Source organism: Sprattus sprattus (assembly GCF_963457725.1).
Source record: "Sprattus sprattus genome assembly, chromosome: 8".
Lineage (NCBI taxonomy): Eukaryota > Metazoa > Chordata > Actinopteri > Clupeiformes > Clupeidae > Sprattus > Sprattus sprattus.
In genome coordinates, this window is record NC_137927.1 from 21,117,146 (window position 1) to 21,143,133 (window position 25,988).

Sequence of the window (25,988 nt, forward strand, 5' to 3'; positions counted from 1 at the left end):
CGGTAGCATGTTATTTTTGTATATGTTATATACCATGTTATGTTTGTATGTGTGTTCATTGACCACATGTATGCTCACATGTATGCTCATCCTGTATGATTTCATCTGCCATGTTCCTGATTGCCACCCCCCCCCCCCCTCTCCTCCCTCTCTTTCTGCCCCATCTTCTTTTCCTATCTCTACCCCATCTCTGAGCTGACGGACCCCCCCTTACGTGCCGAGGTTCTGCTTAGGATTTTGTCTAGGCTAAATAAAGTCGTTTTTTTAAAGGACCTTTTCCTTGCTCCTGTCACCATTGTGCTTGCTCTAAAGGGGTTCAGGCCCTGGGCTATGTAAAGCGCCTTGAGATAATTATATTGTTTTGGCGCTTTATAAATAACATTGCAAAGAATTGAATTAACACACAGAGACACACACACACACACCGTGGAGGGCTGATGTAGTTCCTGAAGCTATTCTTTGCTCCATCTGTCAGATCTCATTTAATCTCAGAATGATGGTTTCAAGTCAATTGAGTGGGACTTCGATACAAATGGTTATTCTCTCTCTCCTTTCCTATTTTCTCACTGTCATCTCTGTACCTCCCCGAACTCTCCCTCACACACACATTTTATAAACTGGGAACGGAGCCGATAACCCGCCAGCACGCGCGCAGAGGTGGGCTTCGCTCATTAATTCATCCAGGGTGCACTGAGGCTCGTGGAGCGCGCTATCCGGAATCGTGTTTTAATTGGCCCCGCGAGGCTGTCGCGACAGGCGATATGAAACGCTCTCAGTCAGTAAGGGACGGCAGCTGTCAATCACACGTGCCTTTATAAAGTCTCTCGCCTCGATCTTGTTGCTGGGGATAAGCTTCTTGAGCTGACAGGAGGCAGAGCAGCGTTATCGATTGATTGTGCATTCCAGAAGACGCGCGCCTTCAACTTTTAGAACATAGCCAAGCCTTCACAAGCTTTCCTGAAACTTCGGAAGTTTATTCTTTGCCATTTGGGACAACATGGATACACCGACAGTTACAAACGGAACCGCGGGAAACAGCTCAGTGGACCAACGGGCTTTCTTTGAGCATGACACGCAGCCGCCTCTGGAACCAGCTGAGCTGCGCGTTCTGATTCCGGTGATTCTCGGAGTCGTGTGCGTCTTGGGGTTCGCGGGGAACATCACCGCTATTGGCGTCCTGATCAGCAACGCGCGCAAAGCGAAGCTCTCGCTCATCAATGCGCTCATTCTGAACCTCCTGCTGGCTGATGGGCTCGTGCTGGCGCTCATTGTACCGTTTAAAGCAGTGGCGTTCTCCCGCGTGAGCTGGCCGCTGGGCTGGTTCATGTGTAAGATGAGCGACTGGTTCACGCAGACGTGCTTGGCGGCCAAGAGCGTGACCCTGGCAGTGATGTCCAACGCGTGCCACCGCTATGTCAGCAATCCCAGCAAGCCAGTGAGCGTCCATGGTGTGGGCATCGCACTGCTGCTGCTGCTGCTGTGGGGGTGGGCGGGCACCCTCGCTCTGCCTGCTGCTCTCTACTCAGTTCTAGGGGGAACGGAGGGGGCGCACGTGTGCGTGCAGCAGGTGCCCGCGGGTGCCCAGCGCTTCATGTGGGCGTATTCACCCGCCTACCCGCTGCTGGCCTACTGCTGCCCGCTGGGACTCGCCCTCACCTTCTTCTGCCGCGCCTACTGCCATAGCCGTCGCCGTGGCAGCAAGACCCAGAACCTTCGCACGCAGATTCGATCCCGTAAGCTCACGCTCACCCTGCTTGGTCTCTCCGTTGCCATGGCAATGCTCTGGCTCCCGCAGTGGGTGTGGTGGGTGTGGCCACACAGGGGCCGTGGAGGGCGGGGCCTGTGGCTGGCAGCGGAACTCCTCCCCCTGTCAGCATCACTGCTGGACCCGCTGCTGGTGCTGGCGCTCAGTGAGGAGTTTCGCCACGGATACCAGTCGCTATGGAGACGGCTCACTTTGCGCCAGGCCCCACCCCACGCCAAACCAAAACCCGGCCCACACACTCCGACCGCGCCCACCTCTCCTCGACCACGCCCAGAAACCTCACTGCCACCCGCAGGCTCACACACACCCGAGGACACACACACTCAGGCGGAGCCCACAGAGCCCCCCTCTGCTCCCCACACCCCCCCTGCAGATGGAGTGCTGCCTGACGTGGAGCAGTTCTGGCACGAGAGAGAGAACACCTCACACATCGACAGCAACGATCCTGTGCCCTGGGAAAACCTGCAGCCAGCCAACTAACACACACCTTCACACACACACACGCACACACACACCATGAATACTCACAGGGACTTTGTATTTTCATGTCTCAGAGAAAAAGACTTGCTGCTTTAACCAGTTTGGTCAATTATCTTCATTAGAGGCTGTTAATTGGTATCTTAATTATTTAATGTCATTAATGAGTTAGAGCTTAACCTCCTAGTGAGTGGAATAGAATGGTGTGTGTGTGTAGTCTCATTGGTCACCACTACAGAGTGTATCACCTCCAGGGTTGTAGGGAGTGTTTGTGTCGGTGGTGTACAGAGTGTTATCAGTAGCTGTCAGTGTGTGCCTGTGAGGCTCTCTGCAGTGTGTTGGTATTCAAACTCTAACCCATTGGTTGTGTGTGTGTCTGTGTGTGTGTGTGTGTACAAATGCTGTGCTATACTTGCTAGCGTGAAGTAGTGTGTGGGTGTAGGATAGTGGTGCATTAAACGGTGGTATTTGTGTGTGTGTTGTGTTGAGTGTGTAGATCATATATAATCCTGCTGTACAATTTCCCATGTGGGTGGAACCAGTGTTTTTTTTTTTGCCAGTGCCTCTCTCTCACACACACACATTAACCTGCCGTGTAGTGAGACAGTATCTACATTGTAACTCAGACACACATTAATATATCTTTACCAGTGTGTCTCACACACACACACTCACAGTATTGGCATTGTAACGCACACACTCGTTACTGTATCTTTACCAGTGTCACTCACTCACACACCCCCCCCCCCCTCTCTCTCTCTCATACACACACACACTCACATTAACCTCACGTGTTCAGTGAAACACTATCAGCATTGTAGGTCGCTACTGTATCTTCCCACGTTCCTGTTTAGGTAGGAATCTATGTTGTCTATGTTGTCTGTGTGTTCATGGGTAATATGATGATTTCATGGTGTTTACCCAGAAAGCCCTGCAGTTTTGTTTACCACACACCTGGCGCTAAACATGACCACCTACGAGTAAAAGTGTGTATGTAGATTTATACTTCATGGAATTAATGATGTAATGCAGTTGTGGTTTTTTCTGAAATAAATAAAAAAAACAACATTAAAAAAAGAACTTTGACTTTATTTGCAGTCAGCAGAAAAAGATCATCGATAAGAAACAAACGTCAGAGCACACAGAGGTGTGTGTATATTACAGTAGAGCATGAATGACTGACACACACACACCCATCTATCCATCCATCCATTCATTTACAAAACACATACCGCCCATACATGTACTCTTTTGAGGGGAGAGATTACTCACTGATGATATTGGTCCAGCAACTGAAAACAGCATCTGTATGCACCCCCCCCCACACACACACACACACACACATACACTTCACGCTCCATGTCGGCTGGGCACCTATCCTGAGCCATTTCTAAAGGCAGGTGCATGTGTGTGGAAAAAAAAAATGTTAGGCATTTCACAGCTTGTGAAAGGTAAGTGTGTTTGTGTGTGTTTGAGAGAGTGAGAGAAAAGGAGCGAGAGAGAGAGAGAGTGTGTGAGAGTGTGTGAGAGAGTGTGAGAGAGAGAGGGAGAGAGAGAGGTTGTACGGCAGGCGTATGGCTTTCTTAAGGCAGGTGTTAGTAGTTGTTTTGTGAGAATGCCAGAGTGCTTGTGAGTGTGAGTGTGTGTATGTGTATGGGTGAAACATGATACTGCCCACCAGTTAGTGTGTGTGTGTGTGTGTGTGTGTGTGAGAGTGTGTGTGTCTTCATAGCTCATGAATAACAGGGTTTTTGGCTGGCTGGTTTGTAATCTAGTGATGGTGTGGCTGCATATGTGGCATGATAATCTACGAGTGTGTGTGTGTGTCATGAGAATCTGAGTGGAGTGTGTTTGTTATTTAGTAGAGCGGCGCGTGGGTTCCGATGCAGTTGGGGGAGGAGGGGGTCCGCGACGTTCTAGCTCGCTTATATAGGACATAAGCAGTTTGTGACGTTCCTCTGGAACACAGTCTAGAACCAGGTACCGCTGGTCATTCTCTAGAACCTTCTCCACATCACGTAGGTGCTGATCAGACTCCTGCAGCAACTTACGGGATCTGAGAGAGAAAGAAAAAACGAGAGAGAGGGGATTTGTGATTAATGACGGGATGGACATTTACAGGAGAGGATAAAGATACACATAGTGTTACGATCCTCGAGTCAGCAACTAGCTCTAAGTCAAGTCTAAGTAAAGTCCTCCATCAGCCCTGTTCAAGGCCTCACATAGCTAGCCCAACACAGCCTTACATAGCTAGCCTATCACGGCCTCACATAGCTAGCCCAACACAGCCTTACGTGGCTAGCCCAACGTGGAACCAAAAAGCAACCTGGTTCCCCTCTTGTGGATGAGGTGTGTTCATGATTTAATGACAGTGCAGACTGGTTTCAGGCAACACACCCTAACAATAGTTAGATACACACAGACCCCCCCCCCCCCCCCCCCCCCCCCACACACACACACACACACACAAACCTGTAGGTGATGAACTTTGTTTCTTTGAGAAGTGTTCTGAACTCGGTTTTAGCTGTTACGTATTTATCTCTGATGTAGTCCTCAAACTCACGCTGGCGCTTCTGTGCAGAGAGGGAGGGAGAAGAAGTGAATTAAAGAAAGGGAAGAAGAGTGGAGAGAAAAGGTAAAATGAAAAAACAGAGTTTCAGTGTGTGTGTATGTGTGTTAGAGAGAGAGTGTGAGTGAGTGTAAGAGAGAGAAAGAGAGAGTGTGAATACATATTAATGTGTATGAGACCGAATGAGTGTGTGTGTGTATGAGAGAGAGAATGAATGAATGAATGTGTGTTTATGAGAGAGAGAATGAATGAGTGTGTGTTTATGAGAGAGAGAATAAATGAGTGTGTGTGTGTGTGTGAGAGAGAGAGAATGCATGTGTGTGTGTGTATGAGAGAGAGAATGAACGAGTGTGTGTTTATGAGAGAGAGAATGAATGAGTGTGTGTGTGTTTGTTTGTGTGAGAGAGAATGCATGAGAGTGTGTGTGTGTGTGTATATATGAGAGAGAATGAGTGTGTGTCTCTCTCACCCGGTCACTGCTGGAGAACTTGATACAGCGGGGATCCTCCTTGATGAGTTTTTTCACTTCCTTCCAGGAGGTGGTCAAAGTGATCTACACACACAAACAAACGCACACACAATTTTAATATGCACTTTTCCGCAAAATGTATTATGATGATGTACTTGCACACACACGGAGCTTTTCAATTCTCCGCCCAGCTACATCCCACAACACCAGCATAAAACGAGCACACACAGACGTCAACACACACACACATACAGACGTCAACAAACACACACACACACACACACACACACACACAGACACACACACACACACAGGCTTACAGTGTTAGTGTCGTCCAGCAGCTGCCTGAAGAGCTCCTTTTTCTTCTTGCCGAGTCCCTCCACATGCTCGTTAAAGAGACGCTCCTTCTCCTCGCGCTCCAGCGGGGACGCCGACTCCCAGCGATGGTCCTTCCGCAGCGCACGCCGCGTGTCCGACCAGGAGGCATCTGGCGTCCGCACCTGACACACACACACACTCACAGTCATGAGTGCTTTTAAGAGCTTGATGGCTTCTGGTTTCTTGTGCTGTTCTCTTTAGTGATCAGTGTGTGTGTGTGTGTGTGTGTGTGTGTGTGTGTGTGTGTGCGCGTTCTCACCATATCCGACATAAGTGCTCTGAAGTGTTGGATGGCCTCCTCTCTCTTGTGCACCTCCCGTTCTCTGGTGATCTCTCTGCTCTGTTGGCTGCGGGCCTTCTGCACCTCCCGCTCTCGCTCACGCAGACTGGCCTCAACACGCGCCGCCCGGGCCTGCTCCCGCGCCTGCTCCGACGACGGGTTCTACACACACACACACACACACACACACACACCACACCCACACAATGTACATTAGAGTTGAGATCCAAGGACAACAGGGGTCCAACCTATGGAGGTGGAGGGGTGCTGGGGAGGTGGAGAGGTGCTCTGTGGATCCTTAAGAAACCCCTGCTGGGGAGGTGTGCGTGTCAGTGTGTGTGTGTGTGTCAGTGTGTGTGTGAGTGTGTATGGAGCGTACCACTACTTAGATGCGCACACACACACCTTGGTCAGCTGTTCAGTGCAGGCCTTGAAGAGCTCCTCTCGTGTGTGTGTGTGTTTGTGTGTGTGTGTGTGTGCGTGTGTAGCGGACTACTACCAAGATGCACACACACCTTGGTCAGCTGTTCGGTGTAGGCCTTGAAGAGATCCTCTCGTGTGTGAGACTCAACAGCTCTGCAGCGAGGATCCTCCTCCAGCTTCTCCTTCACCTTACTCCAGCGCTGGCCAACTTCAACACACTGCTCCTCACACAGCGCAAAGAAGTCCTGCTTCACCTACACACACACACACACATTAGTCAATCACCTTACTCTAGCTCTGGCCAACTTCAACACATTCTTCCTCATGCATGCAGACACACACACACACTCACACTCACACGGGCACTCTGTTACATGTAGACTGGATTAAATGAGTGAAGTGTCTAAAATGGAAGTTGGTGAGTAAAATCTCATTTGTTAAAGAGAATCTTCTGTTCAGACATCGGTCCAGTAGTGAGTGAGAACGCTATAACTGGCAACCGAAAAACAGCTTTACATGTGGCAAGTGTCCAAAAAAAAGACTGAATACAATTTTTAATTGGATCAAATACATTTGAAGTGGATGACATGATTGGCTAAGCTCTTCATGCTTGCTTCAGTGTGATGATGTGATTGGCTGAGATCTTAGTGCCTGCTCTAGTTGGACGATGTGATTGGCTAAGGTCCCCGACCACCGCACACATTGTGTTGGGTATGATGTCACCACCTCTAGAAGCTCCCGAACCACCGGATTTTCCTATATAGAGTATATCGGAGCTGTGTGTGTGTGTGTGTGTGTGTATCTGAGGTGTGTGTGTGTGCGGCCTCCTCTGGTGAATCTCTCCAATTCACCCACCTGACATTTCTCACTCATAAATGTTTGATGGTGACCTTTTACCACAGAGACCCACATGCACCCACACCATACACACACACACACACACACACACACACACACACACACACACACACACACACACACACACACACACACACTTTCATCAGAATATCCTCCAGATGTGAAATCTCTCACTAATTCTAACATAACTAGTTATGTTGCAGGATGGCTTTGGCTTGCAGGTCATGAAGTGTTTGTGTGGAGGTCATGAGGTCATCATATAGAGATTGTGCAGTGGTTGTGTAGAGGTTTTGTGGAGGTTGCATTCTGATCATAAGGGATGAAGGTCTCTCAGTGTTTCTTAATTTCTAATTAAAGCCCATACTCGGTCACGGCCAGCCACACCAACTGCACCATGGAGGACATGGACACGGACACACACACTCTCTCTCTCTCTCCAGCCACACCAACTGCCCCATGGAGGGGACACACAGGTCATGTGGAGGTTGCGTAACCCTAACCCAGCCACACCATGGAGGGGACACACACACACACACACACACACACACACACACACACAGTGGTGTAGAGCAGTGGTCCCCAACTACCGGTCCGTGAGGCATTTGTTACCGGGCCGCACAGAAAGAATAAATCATTTATATCAATTCCGCTGTATTAATTATTAGCGTCTGAAAGGTGTTTTATTTTGAAAAACGTGCTGATTTTCCCGGACGTCACATTCGCCTGTGCCTCTTGTCACGTCAAGACGCTTGTCAAGTTCAAGTGATGCGTCACTCAATAAATAAGCCCGCAAACTAGCAAAAACATTTATGGAGAGCTTCTTTGCAAAGATGAAAAGGCCAACTAAGGAGGCAAAAGAGGAGCCTACGACCTTCAAAAGAGAAAGCTTCTTTTAACAGACAATACCAGGAGTCATACTTAAAATACGGGTTTATCGCAACAGGTGATTCTCACGCACCAAGTCTGCTCTGTTTAATATGTGGTGACAAGCTAGCAAACGAGCCAATGAAGCCTTTAAAACTGCTTCGGCACATGGAGACCAAGCACTGATTCAGAGTTATGGTGAGTTGTATTTTTCATGCACTTAACGTTCGTTATACAATGGTGTTGGCCGCAAATTAACTCCACCTAACGTTAATGTTAGCTTTTGTGTATGAGCAGACCGGGCTTCATTCTATCAAACTCGCGTGCAATCACGGGTGCAATTGATCGATTCACATCAATATGTGGAGGACGTGACTAATAAGACGTGTAAAATGACACCTTGAAGCCGGTCCGTGAAAAAAATGCCTACATTAAACCGGTCCGTGGTGCAAAAAAGGTTGGGGACCCCTGGTGTAGACGTCATGTGGAGGTTGCCACTGACCTTGTCCTGGCGGTTTTTGCCACCGTCCTTCTCCTTCTTGCGGAGGGTTGCCATGTGCTCAGTGAAGACTGCCTCGCGGTCTTTCATTTTCTCAACGGCCTTAAAGCGAGAGTCTCTACTGTGGCGCGCCGCAAACTCACTGAATGTAGTCCTGCAAGAGAGGAGACAACCACTGTTAGATACACACACACACACACACACACACACACACACACACACACACACACACACACACACACAGCCTTAAAGGAAGATAGACACATACATACACTCATTCTCTCTTTCTCTCTCACTCACACAAAGTCACTCTCTTTTTTTCCTCACACACATACACACTCACACTCTGCCTCTCAGAGCTTTAAAGGAAGATACACACATACACTATTCTGTCTGTCTCTCGCACTCACACACACAAACTCTCCAAGTACACACGCTCTCTCACTCACACACACACCTAAGGCTGATTTTGGCCTCATCCATCATGGTTTTGAAGTCCTCTCGAGCTTGAAGAATCTTATTCTTCTTCTCCTTCCTCTCCTCCTCAGCACGTGTCTTCACATACTGATCAAAGACCTGGGAATGGTACGAACAGAGAGGTTTACTTCCTGGTCTAGGTTTACCACACACACACCAGGTTTTTGCCTGGTAAAATGATAAATTAAAAGCTTGCCGGTCCAATTGTCCTGTAACATAAGACATAAAACATATCCTTAAACCGGACATTTGTGTTTAAATCAAAGTAATTAAATCTTATCTTAGCAAGCAACAGTAAAGAAAGACCTAACCAGCAACAGTAAAGAAAGACCTAGTTAGCAGCAGTAAAGACAGACCTAGCTAGCAACAGTAAAGACAGACATAGCTAGCAACAGTAAAGACAGACCTAGCTAGCAACAGTAAAGAAAGACCTAGCCAGAAACAGTAAACAAAGACTTAGCTAGCAGTAGTAAAGAAAGACCTAGCTAGCAGTAGTAAAGAAAGACCAAGCTAACAACAGTAAAGAAAGACCTAGCTCTTCCGTCTCGGAATGCTTGAAAAATAGGCGTCTAAATGCTACACTTTAGTTTCTTTCTTTAGTTTTACATTTTTAGCCTAGTGTCCAAGCAGAATGTTGTCATTCCTTTGCCAACCTGCATGTACATTATATAGGCGACATTATATTTCTGTTTGTAACATGTATTAGCATGTATAGCACTGGTATGTTTGTAATTTGCCTGGTAAAATACATTATTTCTTGACACAACAGGCAAGAAATGATCCTAGCAGAAACCATCACACACACACACACACACACACACACACACACACACACACACACACACACACACACACACACACACACACTCAGACTTAAGAAATGCAAAAATCACTTGCAGTGTATGGCCATCCTCTCTCACTCACACATCCTCGTAAGAGGAGAATAGAGGCAAAAAAGTTGTGTTTGATGTGTGTGCGTGAGAGTGTGTGTGTGTGGTCTGATGCGCCGCCTCACCTGTTTCCTCTCTTTAGGGTTGAGTAGGAGGTAGCGGGGGTCAAAGACGATCTTATGCAGCTCCTTATCCCATGTAGAGAAGGCTGATACCTGAGAGAGGGAGAGAGAGGGAGGGAAGTAGGGAGAGAGGGAGAGAGAAGGAGGGAGGGAGTGAGAGAGGCAGGGAGCGAGAGGGAGGGAAAGAGACAGAGAGAGGGATGAAGAAACAGAGAGAGAGAGAGAGAAAGAGAGAGTGAGAGAGAGAGAGAGAGAGAGAGAGAGAGAGAGGGAGGGAAAGGGAGAGAGAGAGTGATTTAACCCTGAGGCAGAGGGCTGGGTATTGCCACAAATATCTAGCCTGATGATGTCATACTCATAATTCTAGTCAGAATATGATTCTGATACTGCTCGGTTGAGCTGTGATTATGGCGTGTGTGTGTGTGTGTGTGTGTGTGTGTGTGTGTGTGTGTACACGTGAGAGAGAGAGATAGACCACATTGTTAACAGCTATAACATATAGTTTTTATGTATTTGTTTATGTTAATTTGGCTTGTGCATTTTATGTAAACATGCTATGGCAACGTTGTATAGTATGCACTCATGCCAATAAAGCCCTTTTGAACTTGAGAGAGAGAGAGAGAGAGAGAAAGTGTGTCCTGCAGAGAGCTGTATGGTGTGTTTCATTTCTAATGAATGACACACAGATAGGGTCCCCCCTCTGTTACGACACACACACACACACATTAATTATCATCGCACACACACAGCTAACTGCCTGGAAAGCTCTAATTAACACACCACACACACGCACCGCACCCCCCCCCCGTCGGAGGCTGTGTGTGAGGTGCGTCCAGACCTTGATGTTTGGCCTTTAGGAATCTGCTTTCATCTCCTCAGACCTGCAAAGGCCACTCTTTCACCCCTCTACTCCTCTCCTCTCTTCCACCTTCATGAAATGCTCTTATATAAGTTGAAACAGAACTTCCATTATGAAATAGCAGGGAGCGTGCGTGCGTGCATATATATATATATATATATATATGTATATGTATATGTGTGTGTGTGTGTGTGTGTGTGTGTGTGTGTGTGTGTGTGTGTGTGTGTAAGTTTGTATGTGTGGCAGTTGCATGAAGTTTTCTGTGCATTTTATTTTTAACTGGGCATTCTGGATGAATTGTGAGGTATAAACAAAACTCGCCCTGCCTATGACAACACATACTAACAGAATGTGTGTGACTGTGTGTGTGTGTGTGTGTGTGTGTGTATGAGATTGAATGTGCACGCGTGTCTGTGCGTGCGTGAAGGAGAGGGTGTGTGTGTGTGTGCCATGTGTGTGAGTGTGAAGGAGGCTGTGTGTGTGTGTGTGTGTGTGTGTGTGTAGGGGGCTATGAGTGTGTGAAGGAGGCTGTGCGTGTGTGTATGTGTATGTGTGTGTGTGTGAAGGAGGGTGTGCGTGCCTACATACCCCACGTTCCAGCAACATGTCTTTGAACTGCTGCATGCGTGTTTCCGTGGGAACGATGGCTCTCTCACGTGCTGCTCTAAGCTCCGCCTCCACTGCTGGGTCCTTCTCCGGTTCCTCTTGCCTACACACACACAGGTTTTAATTGATGAAGTGTGTGTGTGTGTGTGGGAGTATGCATGGTGTGTGTAGGGTGTATGTGTGTGTGTGTGTGAGAGAGTGTGTAAGTGTGTGTGTGTGCTTGTGTATGTGCATGTGTGTGGAACTCACTTTCTCTTCTTGGCCATGATTGGCTCCTCCTCCTCCGGCTGGTCATATGGCCCCGCCTCTGGCTCCTCTTTCATCACTGTTACTATAACAACGATAACAGGAGCAGATACTCAGAACAGCAGGAATGCACACAGATCTTAAATGCATTCAAATTGTGCAGATAACAGTCGAGACGCAGACAGATTTTAAGGGACCGTTTCCCTGACCGGAATAGCAGGAGTCAGGCAGAACTTTCATCTTCTAAGGATGTTGGTTTTCGAACGAGCGTTTAAGCTTAAGCTTTCGTCATTTTGGGAAAACTGTTACGGTGCGAATCCATACCACCGCTATGAGCGACGCGATTTGTAAACCCCATGCATTTCAACGGGAGCCAGTCCATTGTGACGTAGACCAGCGATCTGGGCGACGAGACCGATGAAAATTCGAACATGTTGAAACGTATGCAAATGAGGAGCGATTTTCCCCGGCAGCGGCCAATGAGATTGTTTGGTGTCGTCTTTGACGGCTTGAAAATTGTAGGACTGTATGCTATTTCCACATGCTACACCACGCCCACTCAAAGCGATGGAAGCGGGTCGCGTCGCTGGTATGGATTCGCACTGTTAAGATCGCTTTTAGAAAATCTCTGGCTGTCTAGATTTCTTTACTTTGTCTAGTCGCTTGAAGGAGCTGCTACACATATTTATGCTGTTACAGGGGGAGATCAGGTTCACTGAGGATACACCACTGCTGTTACAGGGGCAGTTTGATCAGGTTCAAACGGTCCTTGATTCCTAACTGTTATATTAAATACCCTCCTTAGAACCCTCTGTGTGCTTTCCTGTCTAAAGTAGGACCAGTAATGGTAGGCAGTGTCAACAGCAGCTGCAGGGTTCATCTTTCACAAATCATAAGAAGATCTTGCATGTTTGGTGAACCTCATGCTATGTATATGGCTGTACATGAAAACCCAGGGGACACAGAAACATACAAGAGAAGACTGCAAGCAGCCACAAAACTTTGGGGAAATACTGCAGTAGATTGGAGATGATAAAGATTTTTGCACACACTAGTTAGCTAGTTAACTTACATTAGCATAGTAGTTAACTGCTGTTGTTAGCACAGTGGTGAGCTTCTTTACTGTAGTTAGCACAGTGGTTAGCTGGTTTACTGTAGTTAGCTGCTTTACTGTAGCTAGCTGGTTTACTGTAGTTAGCACAGTGGTGAGCTTCTTTACAGTAGTCAGCACAGTGGTGAGCTGCTTTACAGTAGTTAGCACAGTGGTTAGCTGGTTTACTGTAGTTAGCACAGTGGTGAGCTGCTTAACTGTAGTTAGCACAGTGGTGAGCTGCTTTACTGTGTAAGCTGCTTTACGGTAGTTAGCCAAGTGGTGAGCTGGTTTTACTGTAGTAAGCACAGTGGTGAGCTTTACTGTAGTTAGCTGATTTACTGTAGTTAGCACAGTGGTGAGCTGCTTTACTGTAGTTAGCCCAGTGGTGAGCTGGTTTTACTGTAGTTAGCACAGTGGTGAGCTTTACTGTAGTTAGCACAGTGGTTAGCTGGTTTACGGTAGTTAGCCCAGTGGTGAGCTGGTTTTACTGTAGTTAGCACAGTGGTGAGCTGGTTTTACTGTAGTTAGCACAGTGGTGAGCTGGTTTTACTGTAGTTAGCACAGTGGTGAGCTGGTTTTACTGTAGTTAGCACAGTGGTGAGCTGGTTTTACTGTAGAAAGCACAGTGGTGAGCTGGTTTTACTGTAGTTAGCACAGTGGTGCGCTGGTTTTACTGTAGTTAGCACAGTGGTGAGCTGGTTTTACTGTAGTTAGCACAGTGGTGAGCTGGTTTTACTGTAGAAAGCACAGTGGTGAGCTGGTTTTACTGTAGTTAGCACAGTGGTGAGCTGGTTTTTGAAGGTTTGACTTACTAACTATAAACAAAAGCTACAAGAGAACAAATGCAATTATTGCTAGTTATACACTTAAGAATGCTGATTAGCTGTGTACACATTTGTCAATACAAATGCATACATGCCCACCTGGTGGGTAAGGTGGGTGTTTGTCCACATGTATAACAATCGCAAGTCAGGTGCGTGTACATTTTAAGAGTGTGTATGTTTTAGGGAGTTAGCTTAGTGTGTAATACGTATACAGCAAGTGCGTATGCGTAAACGTAAGTGTGTGTGTGTGTGTGTGTGTGTGTGTGTGTGTGTGTGTGTGTGTAATAGGTATACAGCAGGTGCGCATGTGAAAATTATAAAAGTGTGTGTGTGTGTAATACGTATACAGCAGATGCGTCTGATAAATCTAAATGTGTGTGTGTGGTAGGGAGTTAGTTTAGTGTGTGTGTGTGATTGTAATATTTATACAGCAGGTGTGATGGTATAGCCACGTTCTGTTAGGATCCCCCCTATGATGTTCTTATTGTTTGCCTCGTTTCTGCAGACTGGCTTTACCTGTGTGTGTGTTCTTCTACTTTTTCTTATTCTAAAATCTATCATGTCTTTAAACATAACACATGAACAATCTCTCTCACTCTCACACTCTCTCTCACACACACACACACACACACACACACACCTCTCTCTCCCTTGCTTCAAAATCCCTCCTCATCAGATGCTGTTTTCTAGGGCGCCATTTCTCCTTGTTTGTTGTAGCTCACCTTGTTTTGCGTGCGTGCTTGCGTATGTATGTGTGTGTGTGTGTGTGTGTGTGTGTGTGTGTGTGTGTGTGTGTGTGCTGACCTGGCTTCGGTGGTTCCAGCGAGGGGTTATGCTTGTGGGCCGGGTCTTGAAGCATCCGATCCACATCAGCTCGACCAATCAGCTCGCTCGGACGCTCCCACATGGACATACGGGTGGTTGGGTTGTAGAAGAACACGCGCTCATTACCTGTCCACACCACACACCTACAGGCAAAATCCACAGCATGTATTATTTACCAAACCGACAAAGATTTCTGTATGTTCTCTGAAAGGCATTTCCTCATACACATGGAATCACTCACAGACACACACACACACACACACACACACACACACACACACACACATAAAGAGACACACACGCACACACACGCACACGCACGCACACACACACACACACACACAGACAGAGAACCACACGCACACTTACACGCACTCACGGAGACAGACACACACACACAACAAATGTGAGGTATCTTGGCCTGACTGTGTGTGATCAGCAGTGTCTGGTCTATGTGACTGAGTGTGAGTATGAGCATAGTGTGTTTGATACGTGTGTGTGTGAGTACCAGGGTGTTCCAGCGATGGGTGTGGTCGCCACAGGTTTGGCTTTCTGAGCAGTTTTCTCCTCTTCAGTCATCTCCTCCTCCTTCAGTTCCTGTCAACAAACACACACACATGTAACAGAGACATCACAGACACACACACACTGTATTTTTTACACAGAACCAAACATGCAGAGTACTATTATATATTGATTACCGTCACAAAGTGCGTTTATGTGTGTCTGTCTCTGTATATATGTGTGTGTGTGTGTGTGTGTGTGTGTGTGTGTGTGTGTGTGTACGTACCCTCTTGATCTCTGGAGGAGTGTTTTTCTCCATCTTGGTCTTGTCCTCCTCCATGTCCATGAGCTCTCCATCATCATCATCAGCAGCAGCAGCAGCAGCAGCCAAACTGGAGTCCTTCTCCTGTTCTTTTTCTTCTACACATACACACACACACACACACACACACACACACACACACATAATGTACAACATTAACAAGTCATTGCATATGTGTGGGTCTGCATGCATCCTTGTGAGTGAATGTGTCTGGGTGCGTGTGTGCATGCTTGTGAGAGTGTGTTCATTTTGGCAGCTATTTTAGATTTAGTCGAAAATCCATATTAGTTGTCACATTTAGTATTTTCAATCCTTCTTAGTTTTGGTCTAGTTTTCGTCAACGGAAACTTTTAGTCTAGATTAAGTCATATTTTGTAGTTCATCTTATCGACACATTAAACTCCTTTCCTTCCCTCCTCAGGCCCAGGGACCCCCTGTGTTGTGTCTACAGCTGCATACTAGTCTAGCTTGCAGTACTTAAATTGTGGATACAATTAGTTTCTAAGATATATACAGATCTCCTAGTATATGCCTACAGCTGAATTCTAATTCATTTAATGTAAATAATAATTTTAAGGCAATACTTAATTAACAGTATTATCATAAAAATATAAGGGAATATCAAGTCTACATTTTGACGATTCAAATGATCTGACGGCACAATACAACTATTATCCTGGTCTTAAGAGCTAAATCAACCACACATCCTTCATATAAATTGCTGTGCAATCTGATAACCAACAGATATAGCTAGACGGCTAGTTTTGACACTGGAAAGTGGTGCCAAGGATGATGATAATAATTGCCCAAAAAGACAAGAATATGTACTGTAAACCAATCACTTATTAATTTATTTGCTCTTGTTTAATGTCATGTGTGGCCTGTCCTATAGTCCATTCTGCAATGACATTACTAGGTATCAATAGTTAGTATAACTTAGCTATGCTACCGTATCGTTAGTTAACATTAGCTAGCTTAAAGTTTTGGCGAACATTTGCCTAGGCTAACGGGAGGCTTCAATTGATAATTATCAGCTAGCTATCCAAGCTGACACCCTGTACACTCGACTGCCCCTTTGTGAAGTTAACTAAACGTTGGCTAATATGCTTATAACTAGTTAACATTAGCTAGTTATCATTGACAGTTACTTGCTAATTTACTGTGGCATAAATTGAAGGGTTGTGTGCTTACAAATGCCTCTTAGGTTTGTTGTGTTCTTCCCACCTATTTTGAAGCCACATGGTTTCTCTCCCGTTATTGCAGCGCATTGTGTTTTAATTTATGTCAAGCTATAAAAGTGTCCAGATAGCTATTCTTCTTTTCCTTCCAGTACCGAGTGTGAGAGAGAGGGTGTGTGTGTGTGTGTCTACGTGCATGCATGCTTGTGAGTGTGTGTGTGTGTGTGTGTGTGTGTGTGTGTTGGCGTGCACGCTTGTGAGTGTGTGTGTGTACGATTGTGTGCATGCTTGTTAGTGTGTCCATGGTTTCAAGCGGTCCCTTGTGTGTGTGTGTGTGTGTATGAGAGTGTGTGAGTGTGCGTGTGTGTGTGTGTGTGTGTGTGTGTATATGTGTATGACGGTGTGAGTGAGTGTGTGTGTGTGTGTGTGTGTGTGTGTGAGAGAGAGAGACAGACAGACCTTTGTCTTTGAGTGCTGCTGGGTTGTCCCATGTGGTCCCCCGTGTTCGGCTGTTGTAGTAGTACGGTTTCCCTTCCGGCGTCTTAAACTCCACCCACTCCGAGATGGCCAGTCCGGCTGGTGATGCCATCGCCATTTGGTGGGGCATCATGGGAACTAAGGGTGGGGCCATGCCAGGATGCATCCCTAAAGAAGCACAAGCGCATACACACACACACACACACACAAAGTGTATAAGCATAGGACTTCATTGATTTTCACACTCACACTCACACACACACACACACACACACACACACACACACACACACACACACAAAGACAAAGACACAGACACACACAAGCACACTCAGTGTAGAAACACAGGACTCTCCAACTACCGGATAATGGGCGAGTAGGAGATGTAGAGTTGCCATCACTTACACACACATACTACTACAACACTAATGGAGACACACACACACACAAATACTACTACTACACTAATGGATACAAACACACACGCATACTACTACAACACTAATGAAGACACACATACTACTACAACACTAATGGAGACACACATACTACTACAACACTAATGGAGACACACACAGACACATACTACAACAACACTAATAATAACTGTGTGTGTGTGTGTGTGTGTGTGTGTGTGTATATTCACCAGGTAGCGGTATGGGCATTGGCAGTCTGAATGGTGGTACCATGAAGGGCATTCTGGTGCCAGGAGCAGCTAGAGGTGGGGGCATCGGGACGCCTGACACCACTGCTGTCACTGTGGGCACGGTCATTGTGGGCACAAAGGTCACCATGGTGCTGGAGGGCATGGTCACTGGAGGAACCTCCATGGGTTCAGCGGCTGGAAAAACAATCAGAAACGATCACCATTAACAATAACATCACTGACATCACCATGACAACAATGCCTTTGTCTGAAACCCAACTGAACCCTCACTGAAATATGGCATTATTTTAAAGCTGTTCTGCCAGGTTATAGGAATAATAAATGCTCATTTCCTTGGTGGTTAGTTGTTGTTAGTTACAGCGCTGAAGACTGTAAACAAATGCACTATGGCAAAGTGGTAGGAGTCTGAATGGAGAGACGGGGCTCACCTGAGGGAGAGGAGGGCGGACTCTGGGATGACTCCATAACTGATTGGCTGATGCTGCTGGGCAGGGTGGACATTCCAGGTGGCCCTGCCCCCTGAGGGGTCATGATGGGGGTTAACTCCATCTGCTGGATGACCTTCACTCCCTCCGGCTTAACCCACACAGACTCACGGGTCCGTGCATTATAGTAGTACACCTAGCAGACACAAACACACACACACTTACTACACACCACTAATAAGCAACATCTCATGAGTCTGTGTGTTATAGTAATACAGTTAAAAACACACATATGATTAACAGTACCTTGCCCTCAGCAGTTTTGTTGGCCACCCATATCTGCTCGGGGGCGAGGGCAGGGGTGGGGGGAATGCCCGGGGGGAACATCAGACCAGGAGGGGGCGGCATGGAGTTTCCCGGTGGAGGCAGAAACGGCGGTCTCTACAGGACAAGAGGGGAAATACATCAGCAGCTGTGTGCGTAGGTGCATGGAACCCCAACAGGACCACCAACTAATAAAACCAGCATGAAAACAATTTCACATGAAAGAATCATTGACCATCTGGAGCCACTTCCTCCCCCAATATCATGGATAGGCTATCTAATTGTGCAAGTACGGTAGTCCAGACTATTCTCATTTGTAGTTCCACGTTGGTGGAATGAAATGCCAAGCTTTTGAAGTCCCAACTCTTCAGAGAGCACCTCCCGTCCCAACTGGCATTTCGACTAGTGCTTCACTTGCAATTACAACAGTTACATTCCTGCACTTCTTTTCTTATATTTCTTATGTAAAGTAGTTTTTATTTTTTACACCTGGTTCTACTGCTCGTAGCTTGACTGTTCTCTCCCTTGTACGTCGCTTTGGACAAAGCGTCTGCTAAATGACTTAACGTAAATTATCAACGTCCTCCCAATAACATGGATAGGATATCTAATTAGTATCAGAGTGTGTGTGTGTGTGTGTATGTATGTACCCGTCCGTGTGTGTGTGTGTGTGTGTGTGTGTGTGCGTAAATTTGAGTGTGTGTGTGTGTGTGTGTATGTATGTATGCATCAGTGTGTGTTTTTATGTGTCAGTGTGTATGTGCATGTATGTATGTATGCAGGGCTTGACAGTGCGACTGATCTGGTCGCACATGCGACTGGAATTTTGGCCATGTGACTTGATTTGAAATCATGGTCGCGCTCGTGCGCCTATAGAAATAAGCAGGAATGTTTTCCTTCTACTGAGAAAAGACGCTGTCTAAATCGATTGCTCAGTACCTGTTAAAAAGGCCATAGTAATTATTTGTTAAGTTGCCAAGACAGAGCATGTTTAGGTAAATGACCATATTTGGTAATTGCGTTGGTCATGTGATAGTGTTTTGATTTCTCTTCACGGCTTATTTAGATGGAGTGGCAGTTAACTTCGGGAATATTTTAACAGAATTGAATGTTGCACTTTGTTGAAGTGTGTGCGTCCATGTAGCCTACCTTGTCATTATGTGATTGTTATTGTTTAGCTTGCTCATAATTGTTACGAGCACTGTCACTTAATTAATCTAGCATGATGGTAGGCTACTGTTCGTGAACTCGCTTAGCATAAACTGCTCGCTTAGCATGTACAAATACGAGTGTTATAGGGTTACCTTTGCTAACTTTTGAGCGGTCATTCATTTAGTGTACATGCTCTTGTACATCTAAGATTAAGCCAGTCGCATATCATTGCTTAAGAGGTTTGCATTCTTACCGTTAGTTCCCTGTATAATTCATTATTTAAACGGTACAACAGGGCTGTGCATCTGTTTGTGTGTGTGTGTGTAAGCGTAAACTTGAGTGTGTGTGTGTGTGTGTGTGTGTGTGTGTATATGTGTGCGTCAGGCTGTGTTTGTATGTATGCGTCAGTGTGTGTTTGTATGTATGCGTCAGTGTGTGTTTGTATGTATGCGTCAGTGTGTGTTTGTATGTATGCGTCAGTGTGTGTATGTATGTATGTATGTGTCAGTGTGTGTATGTATGTATGTATGTGTCAGTGTGTATGTGGTAGTGTGTGTGTATATGTCATCAGTGTATGTATGTATACATCAGTGTGTGTATGTATGTATGTGTCAGTGTGTATGTGTCAGTGTGTGTGTGTGTGTGTATATGTCATCAGTTTGTGTATGTATGTATACATCAGTGTGTGTGTGTGTGTGTGTGTGTGTGTGTGTGTGTGTGTGTGTGTGTGTGTGTGTTACCTGTAGTGGTGGGGGAGGCATGCCCGTGGGTGGAGGGTGGTTAGGGATGGTGAAGGGGGGGCGCCCTGTAGGAGGCGGATTCCTCAGCATGGCAAAGGGAGGTGGGGTCCGCAACAGAGGGGAGGGGCCCCGTAGCACTGGAGGCGTAGTTAGTGGAGCGAGGCAACGGAAACGTTGATGAGACATACTGGGGGGGGAGAGAGGGGGGAGTTTAGAAATGTCCAGACAAAACAGACTGAAGCAGAACATGGAAGTCACGCCGCATGTGAGCTGGTGTTGCCAAAACCGTGTCTACCCATAGTCTGATGCTGCCCATAGTCTGAGGCTGCTGCCCATAGTGCGAGTCTGCTGCCCATACTGTGAGTCTGCTGCCCATCAACTGAGGCTGCCTCCCAGGGTCCATTAGCCAATAATCTGAGGCTGCTTCCCATAGTCTGATGCTGAGGCGGATGCCCATAGTCAGAGGCTGCTGCCCAGTGTCAACTAGCCTGGATATATTCTAGTCATGAGAATGTACACATGCTCACACGTCCACAGCAGAAAGGTAAATAAAAGGTTACTCTACAGGGGCCAGACGTCTGATCCTGATATAATTGCAGAAAAATCATTAATATACGAGTTCCTGTGGACTCGAACTTGGTGTTTCCAACACTTCGTCCTGCCTGCTGCGCTGTGGTATCGGTTAACTTTGACGTTTAACAAAACACGGTTAAAGGTAACAGCCTGCCGTAGAAAAGAACGTTAGCTACTTTCTCTTTTAGACATTCTATCTAAGAAACACCCAGCTAGTGGAACCATCTCTAAATTGTCTCCCGTGCCCGTCCTCTGAAGTGCAGGTTAAGTCGCACCACCAATAATACAGGGAGCTGCACCGTGGATATAACGAGCCAAACGTACTTTACTGAGTTCAGTATCCAAGCGGAACTGCACTTGCCATCTTAAAACAGCCTCCTAACAGTTACCAAAGCCGCTTGAATGGAAGGTGTGTCTTGCACATAAACGCCAACATTTTGTCGAAAGGGAAGTGACCCGGGTAGCTAGCTAGCTAACCCAGCCCAGCTAAGGTTACACAGCCCAAAAGACCGCTCATTTTATTCCTTTTTTATTCCATCTCATATATGCAAAACACTATTTACCTATCCTAAGTTTAGCGAGGTAGGAGTGCTGACTGGCCCAAATACAGTCTTTATACCGCTGCACGGGACTGTTGTAGAGGCTTAACGGCTAGCCAGCTACGACCATGTATCTGTCTGAACGGTGTAGCTAGCATAGCCATGCTAGGCTCCGCCGGGCTAAGATAAACAGTCATGCGACATGGAGTTCAGGGTCCAAACAGACTGCTATTTCAGAAATGCGTAAGTTTGTAGACTACTCTCCTTATGCCTACTGAAGCGCCGTTGAAATGTTTCAGAACTGGTTGAAAAACTCTCACCTGGTTCCATTGAACCCGCTGCCATCTGGCTCTGTGTGCTCCGCCATCACAGGAAAAACAAGTGTGCTGGAGAGGGATGTCTTTCCTGTCGAAACCCCGTCATGGCATTGGTCAGTTTCACGACACACGTCGATTTCCGCCATTTCATTGGCTCACAGTATAGACCATTAAAGGTCGACAGGGTGATGCGTCCTGCCAACAGGTATGAAAGTTGTGGTACTTTTGACGAAGTTTATTGTTATTATCCTGAAAAAAATCTCAGGGGGCAATTTTTCTGATAATGATTAAGACGCCCCATCAGTAGGTACGTACATTAAGAAAGACAATTGTATCGATTAGTTGATTAACTCATCTAGCAATACCTTTTTGTCCTCTAGATGGCAGCACACAACAGAAAGATTTCCCCTCATCAAACTTTGTGGGGAGATTGGGTAATATAATGGCAATAATTGATTAGATTTTCAGATGTCAAGGTCAAAGGTCAAGGTCACAAGGCTGAGGTTTGCATTCTTTGAATGCTTCCACTCTTGTTATTATTATTATTACTCAAATGTTGTATGATGTAAAATACCTTAACAGGACACATTATATGTCTAGTAACAACATAAAGAAGGGGGCTACGTATAAGTCAAAACCAACTATATTTATTGACTGAAGTATTGGCTTACAAAAGCAAAATAAGTTATCACATAGAAAATAACTCTGTGTTAGTGCAAGTAGCATGCATGGAGTGAACAATAACACTGTGAAACCTATGAAAAGTGTCACCTCACACACATCCACACCCTATATCACCTCACACAAACACACATCCTCTATCCCTACACACACATATGCCCTCTCTCTCCCTCCCCCACACACACTCTATCACCTCACAAACACACACATCCTCTATCCCTACACACACACCCTATATCACCCCACCCAGATGGGTTGATTACCTACTCACTGTCCACTGGTGGGTTAATGACCAACCACTGACCACTAATAACTGACCACTGGTTGGCGTATGAACTACACAGAGTGTAACAAAATTCAAAATTCATTTTATTTCATGATTTATTCGCCCCAGAGAGGCATGCTGCCAGCAATGCGCTGGATTCTTCCCTGAGTGACAGCAGGAGCAGAGCAGACAAGTGATTGGGTTTGTGGGGATAGATAGAGGGAGTGTGTGTGAGTGTGTGTAGGGAGAGAGGGAGTGTGTGTGTGTAGGGAGAGAGGGAGTGTGTGTGTTTGTGAGCAGGAGCAGAGAACAAACACACACTTATATCTCCTCAGGGATCAAGAGCACTTTTCCTGCTGCAGCACCAATCACATTGCAGTACCAGTGGACTTCCTGCTGCAGCACCAATCACATTGCAGTACCAGTGGACTTCCTGCTGCAGCACCAATCACATTGCAGGATTAGTGGACTTCCTGCTCTAGCACCAGTGTTGTAGCATCAGTGCTGAGTAGAGTCCCATTCTAGGCAAAGCTCAAATAAAACACGCCATGCTTGCAAGCCATCCAAATACACACACACACACACAAACACATACACACACAGGGTGCAATTTGCCAGAGGTGGTGTGTATGAGGGGGATCTTCTTCGTCTATGTATGTATCCCTTCCTTGGCTAAATATTTTTTAGCCCTGGGGGGAGGGCAAAATGTATCCCCTCTAGTGATTATTGCTTCTTCACCAATAGACCGTATAAATAAAAATGTTAAACATAACGTAAAGTGCTGCTACGTGAGAACAGTCTATAGTGCAAACAACAATAAAATCACTCACACATACACACACACACTCTCACGCTTTGTGATGATCCTGGTGCAATCGGCCTTGAACCAAGCACAGCTTCTCAGAATGTCACCAAGCACATAAGGTCTATTTCAGCATACATACTTTAGCTAGCTAGCTAGGTAGCCAAATGAAGAAAAATGAAGAAAAAAAATGCAGTGCAGGATATCGTCTCATTTTCCAGGACCTTCACAAAAACTCCTACTGTAAAGCTACTGTACTTCTGATGGAGGGGAACGCCCAGATTCACTCAAACGATGTGATCAGCAAGTTGGCATTTACAAACATACAAACAAACAATAACAATAATTAAAATAATAATGATATTATTTTTCTTTCACAAATTGCATCGATTCTTTCACAAATTGCATCCTGCATACACACAGACATACATTCACACACTCTTAAATTCACTTTACGCACACACAGACTGTACAATTCTGTTCACTTTATACCATCCTAACACCTCTTTCACACACACACACACACACACACAGACACAGACACACACACACAGAATGCCGATCTCTCTGAAAGGCAACTGGAGCTCAACTCCGCTCCGTTACATATTTGAGGAATCTGTAACACATCACCATGACAACAGAACACATAAACACTATTCGAATTACACGTTGAATATCACCAACACACTTTACAATACACACACACGCACACGCACACGCACACGCACACGCACACGCACACGCACACGCACACGCACACGCACACGCACACGCACACGCACACGCACACGCACACGCACACGCACACACACACACACACACACTAGAAACAGCACACAACTGAGATCTCTGACACAGAACAGAATGACTGCAGCTGTGACTGGCGATATGAATGGAGCTGCACTGGTTACTGTTTACCTGATGCTGGGGTGCATTGCTTCACGGTGGCCACCAGAGGGCATTGGTGCCATGTGTGTGTTCTGCTGGCTCTGCAGACTGGGTGACATGCTGTGTAGCTTCTGTGTGTTCGTTGTATCGGTGTCTGGTCCAATGTGTGATGGGTGTTTAGTGTGTGTGTCCTCTGATGAGTGTGTGTTCTTTATGGTGTGTGTGTTTTGAGGATATGCAGGGATTGGTGGAGGCTTGGTGGTTGGCCTGACGACAGCATTCCGTGGACACGGGGCGTCAGATGGGCAGAGACTGGCCTAAAGGTCAGAGTTCAGACATACAAATTATTTCACTTAATGTTTGGAATCACACGCACGCACACAAGCACGCACGCACGCACGCACGCACGCACGCACGCACGCACGCACGCACACACACACACACACACACACACACACACACACACACACACACACACACACACACACACACACACACATACACACAGATAAACACACACACACACACCTTCACCTACACACACACACAGGCACATGCACACGCACACACACACGCACAGATAGACATATAAACACATACACTCACACACACACATCCACAGAGACACATTCAAACCATACATACACACACATCTAAACCACACATACAATCACAAACACACACACACACATACACATCCACAGACACACATACAATCACACACACACACACACACACACACAAACACACACATCCAAAGACTCACATACAATCACACACACACATAGACACTGGTATAGCCCCAGCCTTTATCATGTGAAACTGTTAACATCCAACACTATGAGGTCATCTGTTTACCCATCATGCCCGTAGGGGCGTGGCACTCACCTCTCTCTCCTGATTGGCCAAGATGAGGCAGTGGGGAAGCGGCCGGGTTGGGGGGGCAGGGGGGGGTGTGTTTGGCGGTGGGGGCACTGAGGTGTGGCGGGCTGACTTGGGAGTGTGTGAAAGCTGAGGGCTCTGTGTGGGGTGTGTGTTCAGCCGTGTGTGTGTGTTCTGCGGACTGGGTGACACGCTGTGTAGCTTCTGTGTGTTCGTTGTATCGGTGTCTGGTCCAATGTGTGATGGGTGTTTAGTGTGTGTGTCCTCTGATGAGTGTGTGTTCTTTATGGTGTGTGTGTTTTGAGCATATGCAGGGATTGGTGGAGGCTTGGTGGTTGGCCTGACGACAGCATTCCGTGGACACGGGGCGTCAGATGGGCAGAGACTGTCCTAAAGGTCAGAGGTCAGACATACAAATGATTTCACTTAATGTTTGGAATCATATGATTTCACCTCCTAAGAACAGATCTACCAAAGAATGCACACACACAAATATACACACACACACACACACTCACACAAACACACACACATACACACGCACACACATAGACAATTACACACACTGTGTGTGTGTGCGTGTGGGTATGTGTGTCTTACTGTCTGTGTGCATGTGTGAGTGTGCGTGTCTCTGTCTGTATACTTGTGTGTGCGTCTTACCGGCTGTGTGCATGTGTGTCTGTGCGTACTGTGCGTACTGCGTGTGTGTCTTACCTTGGGTTTGTTAT

At 46.4% G+C, this 25,988-nt stretch overlaps 3 protein-coding genes across 4 annotated transcripts in view; 1 reads left to right on the plus strand and 2 right to left on the minus strand.

Annotated features, from left to right (window-relative positions):
* Positions 1 to 997: 997 nt before the first annotated feature.
* Positions 998 to 2,245, plus strand: gpr151 (G protein-coupled receptor 151; the record flags this gene model as incomplete). Its single annotated transcript, XM_080843531.1, has 1 exon — positions 998 to 2,245. One exon carries the CDS (start codon positions 998 to 1,000, stop codon positions 2,243 to 2,245), a length of 1,248 nt encoding a protein of 415 aa, XP_080699657.1.
* Positions 2,246 to 3,378: 1,133 nt separating this feature from the next.
* tcerg1a (transcription elongation regulator 1a (CA150)) lies at positions 3,379 to 21,888 on the minus strand (the record flags this gene model as incomplete). 2 transcript variants are annotated; one of them, XM_080844051.1, is made up of 20 exons in its annotated part: positions 3,379 to 4,298; positions 4,715 to 4,815; positions 5,281 to 5,364; positions 5,601 to 5,780; positions 5,918 to 6,100; positions 6,454 to 6,615; positions 8,586 to 8,736; positions 9,040 to 9,158; positions 10,075 to 10,164; positions 11,519 to 11,639; positions 11,786 to 11,867; positions 14,504 to 14,667; positions 15,033 to 15,121; positions 15,315 to 15,448; positions 16,988 to 17,173; positions 17,652 to 17,846; positions 18,101 to 18,293; positions 18,404 to 18,538; positions 20,314 to 20,500; positions 21,746 to 21,888. In XM_080844051.1, 20 exons carry the CDS (start codon positions 21,886 to 21,888, stop codon positions 4,097 to 4,099), a joined length of 2,901 nt encoding a protein of 966 aa, XP_080700177.1. In that variant the 3' UTR covers positions 3,379 to 4,096. The 2 variants fall into 2 exon arrangements, with proteins under 2 accessions (XP_080700177.1, XP_080700178.1); XM_080844052.1 differs by having other exon boundaries at positions 15,315 to 15,445; positions 21,746 to 21,790.
* A 2,187-nt stretch (positions 21,889 to 24,075) lies between these two features.
* LOC308369189 (disintegrin and metalloproteinase domain-containing protein 19-like) overlaps positions 24,076 to 25,988 on the minus strand; it is a gene marked incomplete at both ends in the record, with an annotated part of 17,580 nt that continues 15,667 nt past the window's right edge. Inside the window, 2 exons of the mRNA XM_080843532.1 lie at positions 24,076 to 24,106; positions 25,975 to 25,988. The exon at positions 25,975 to 25,988 is cut by the window's right edge and continues 77 nt beyond it. Of these exons, the coding sequence (XP_080699658.1) occupies positions 24,076 to 24,106; positions 25,975 to 25,988 (45 nt within the window). The remainder of the gene's footprint in view (positions 24,107 to 25,974) is intronic.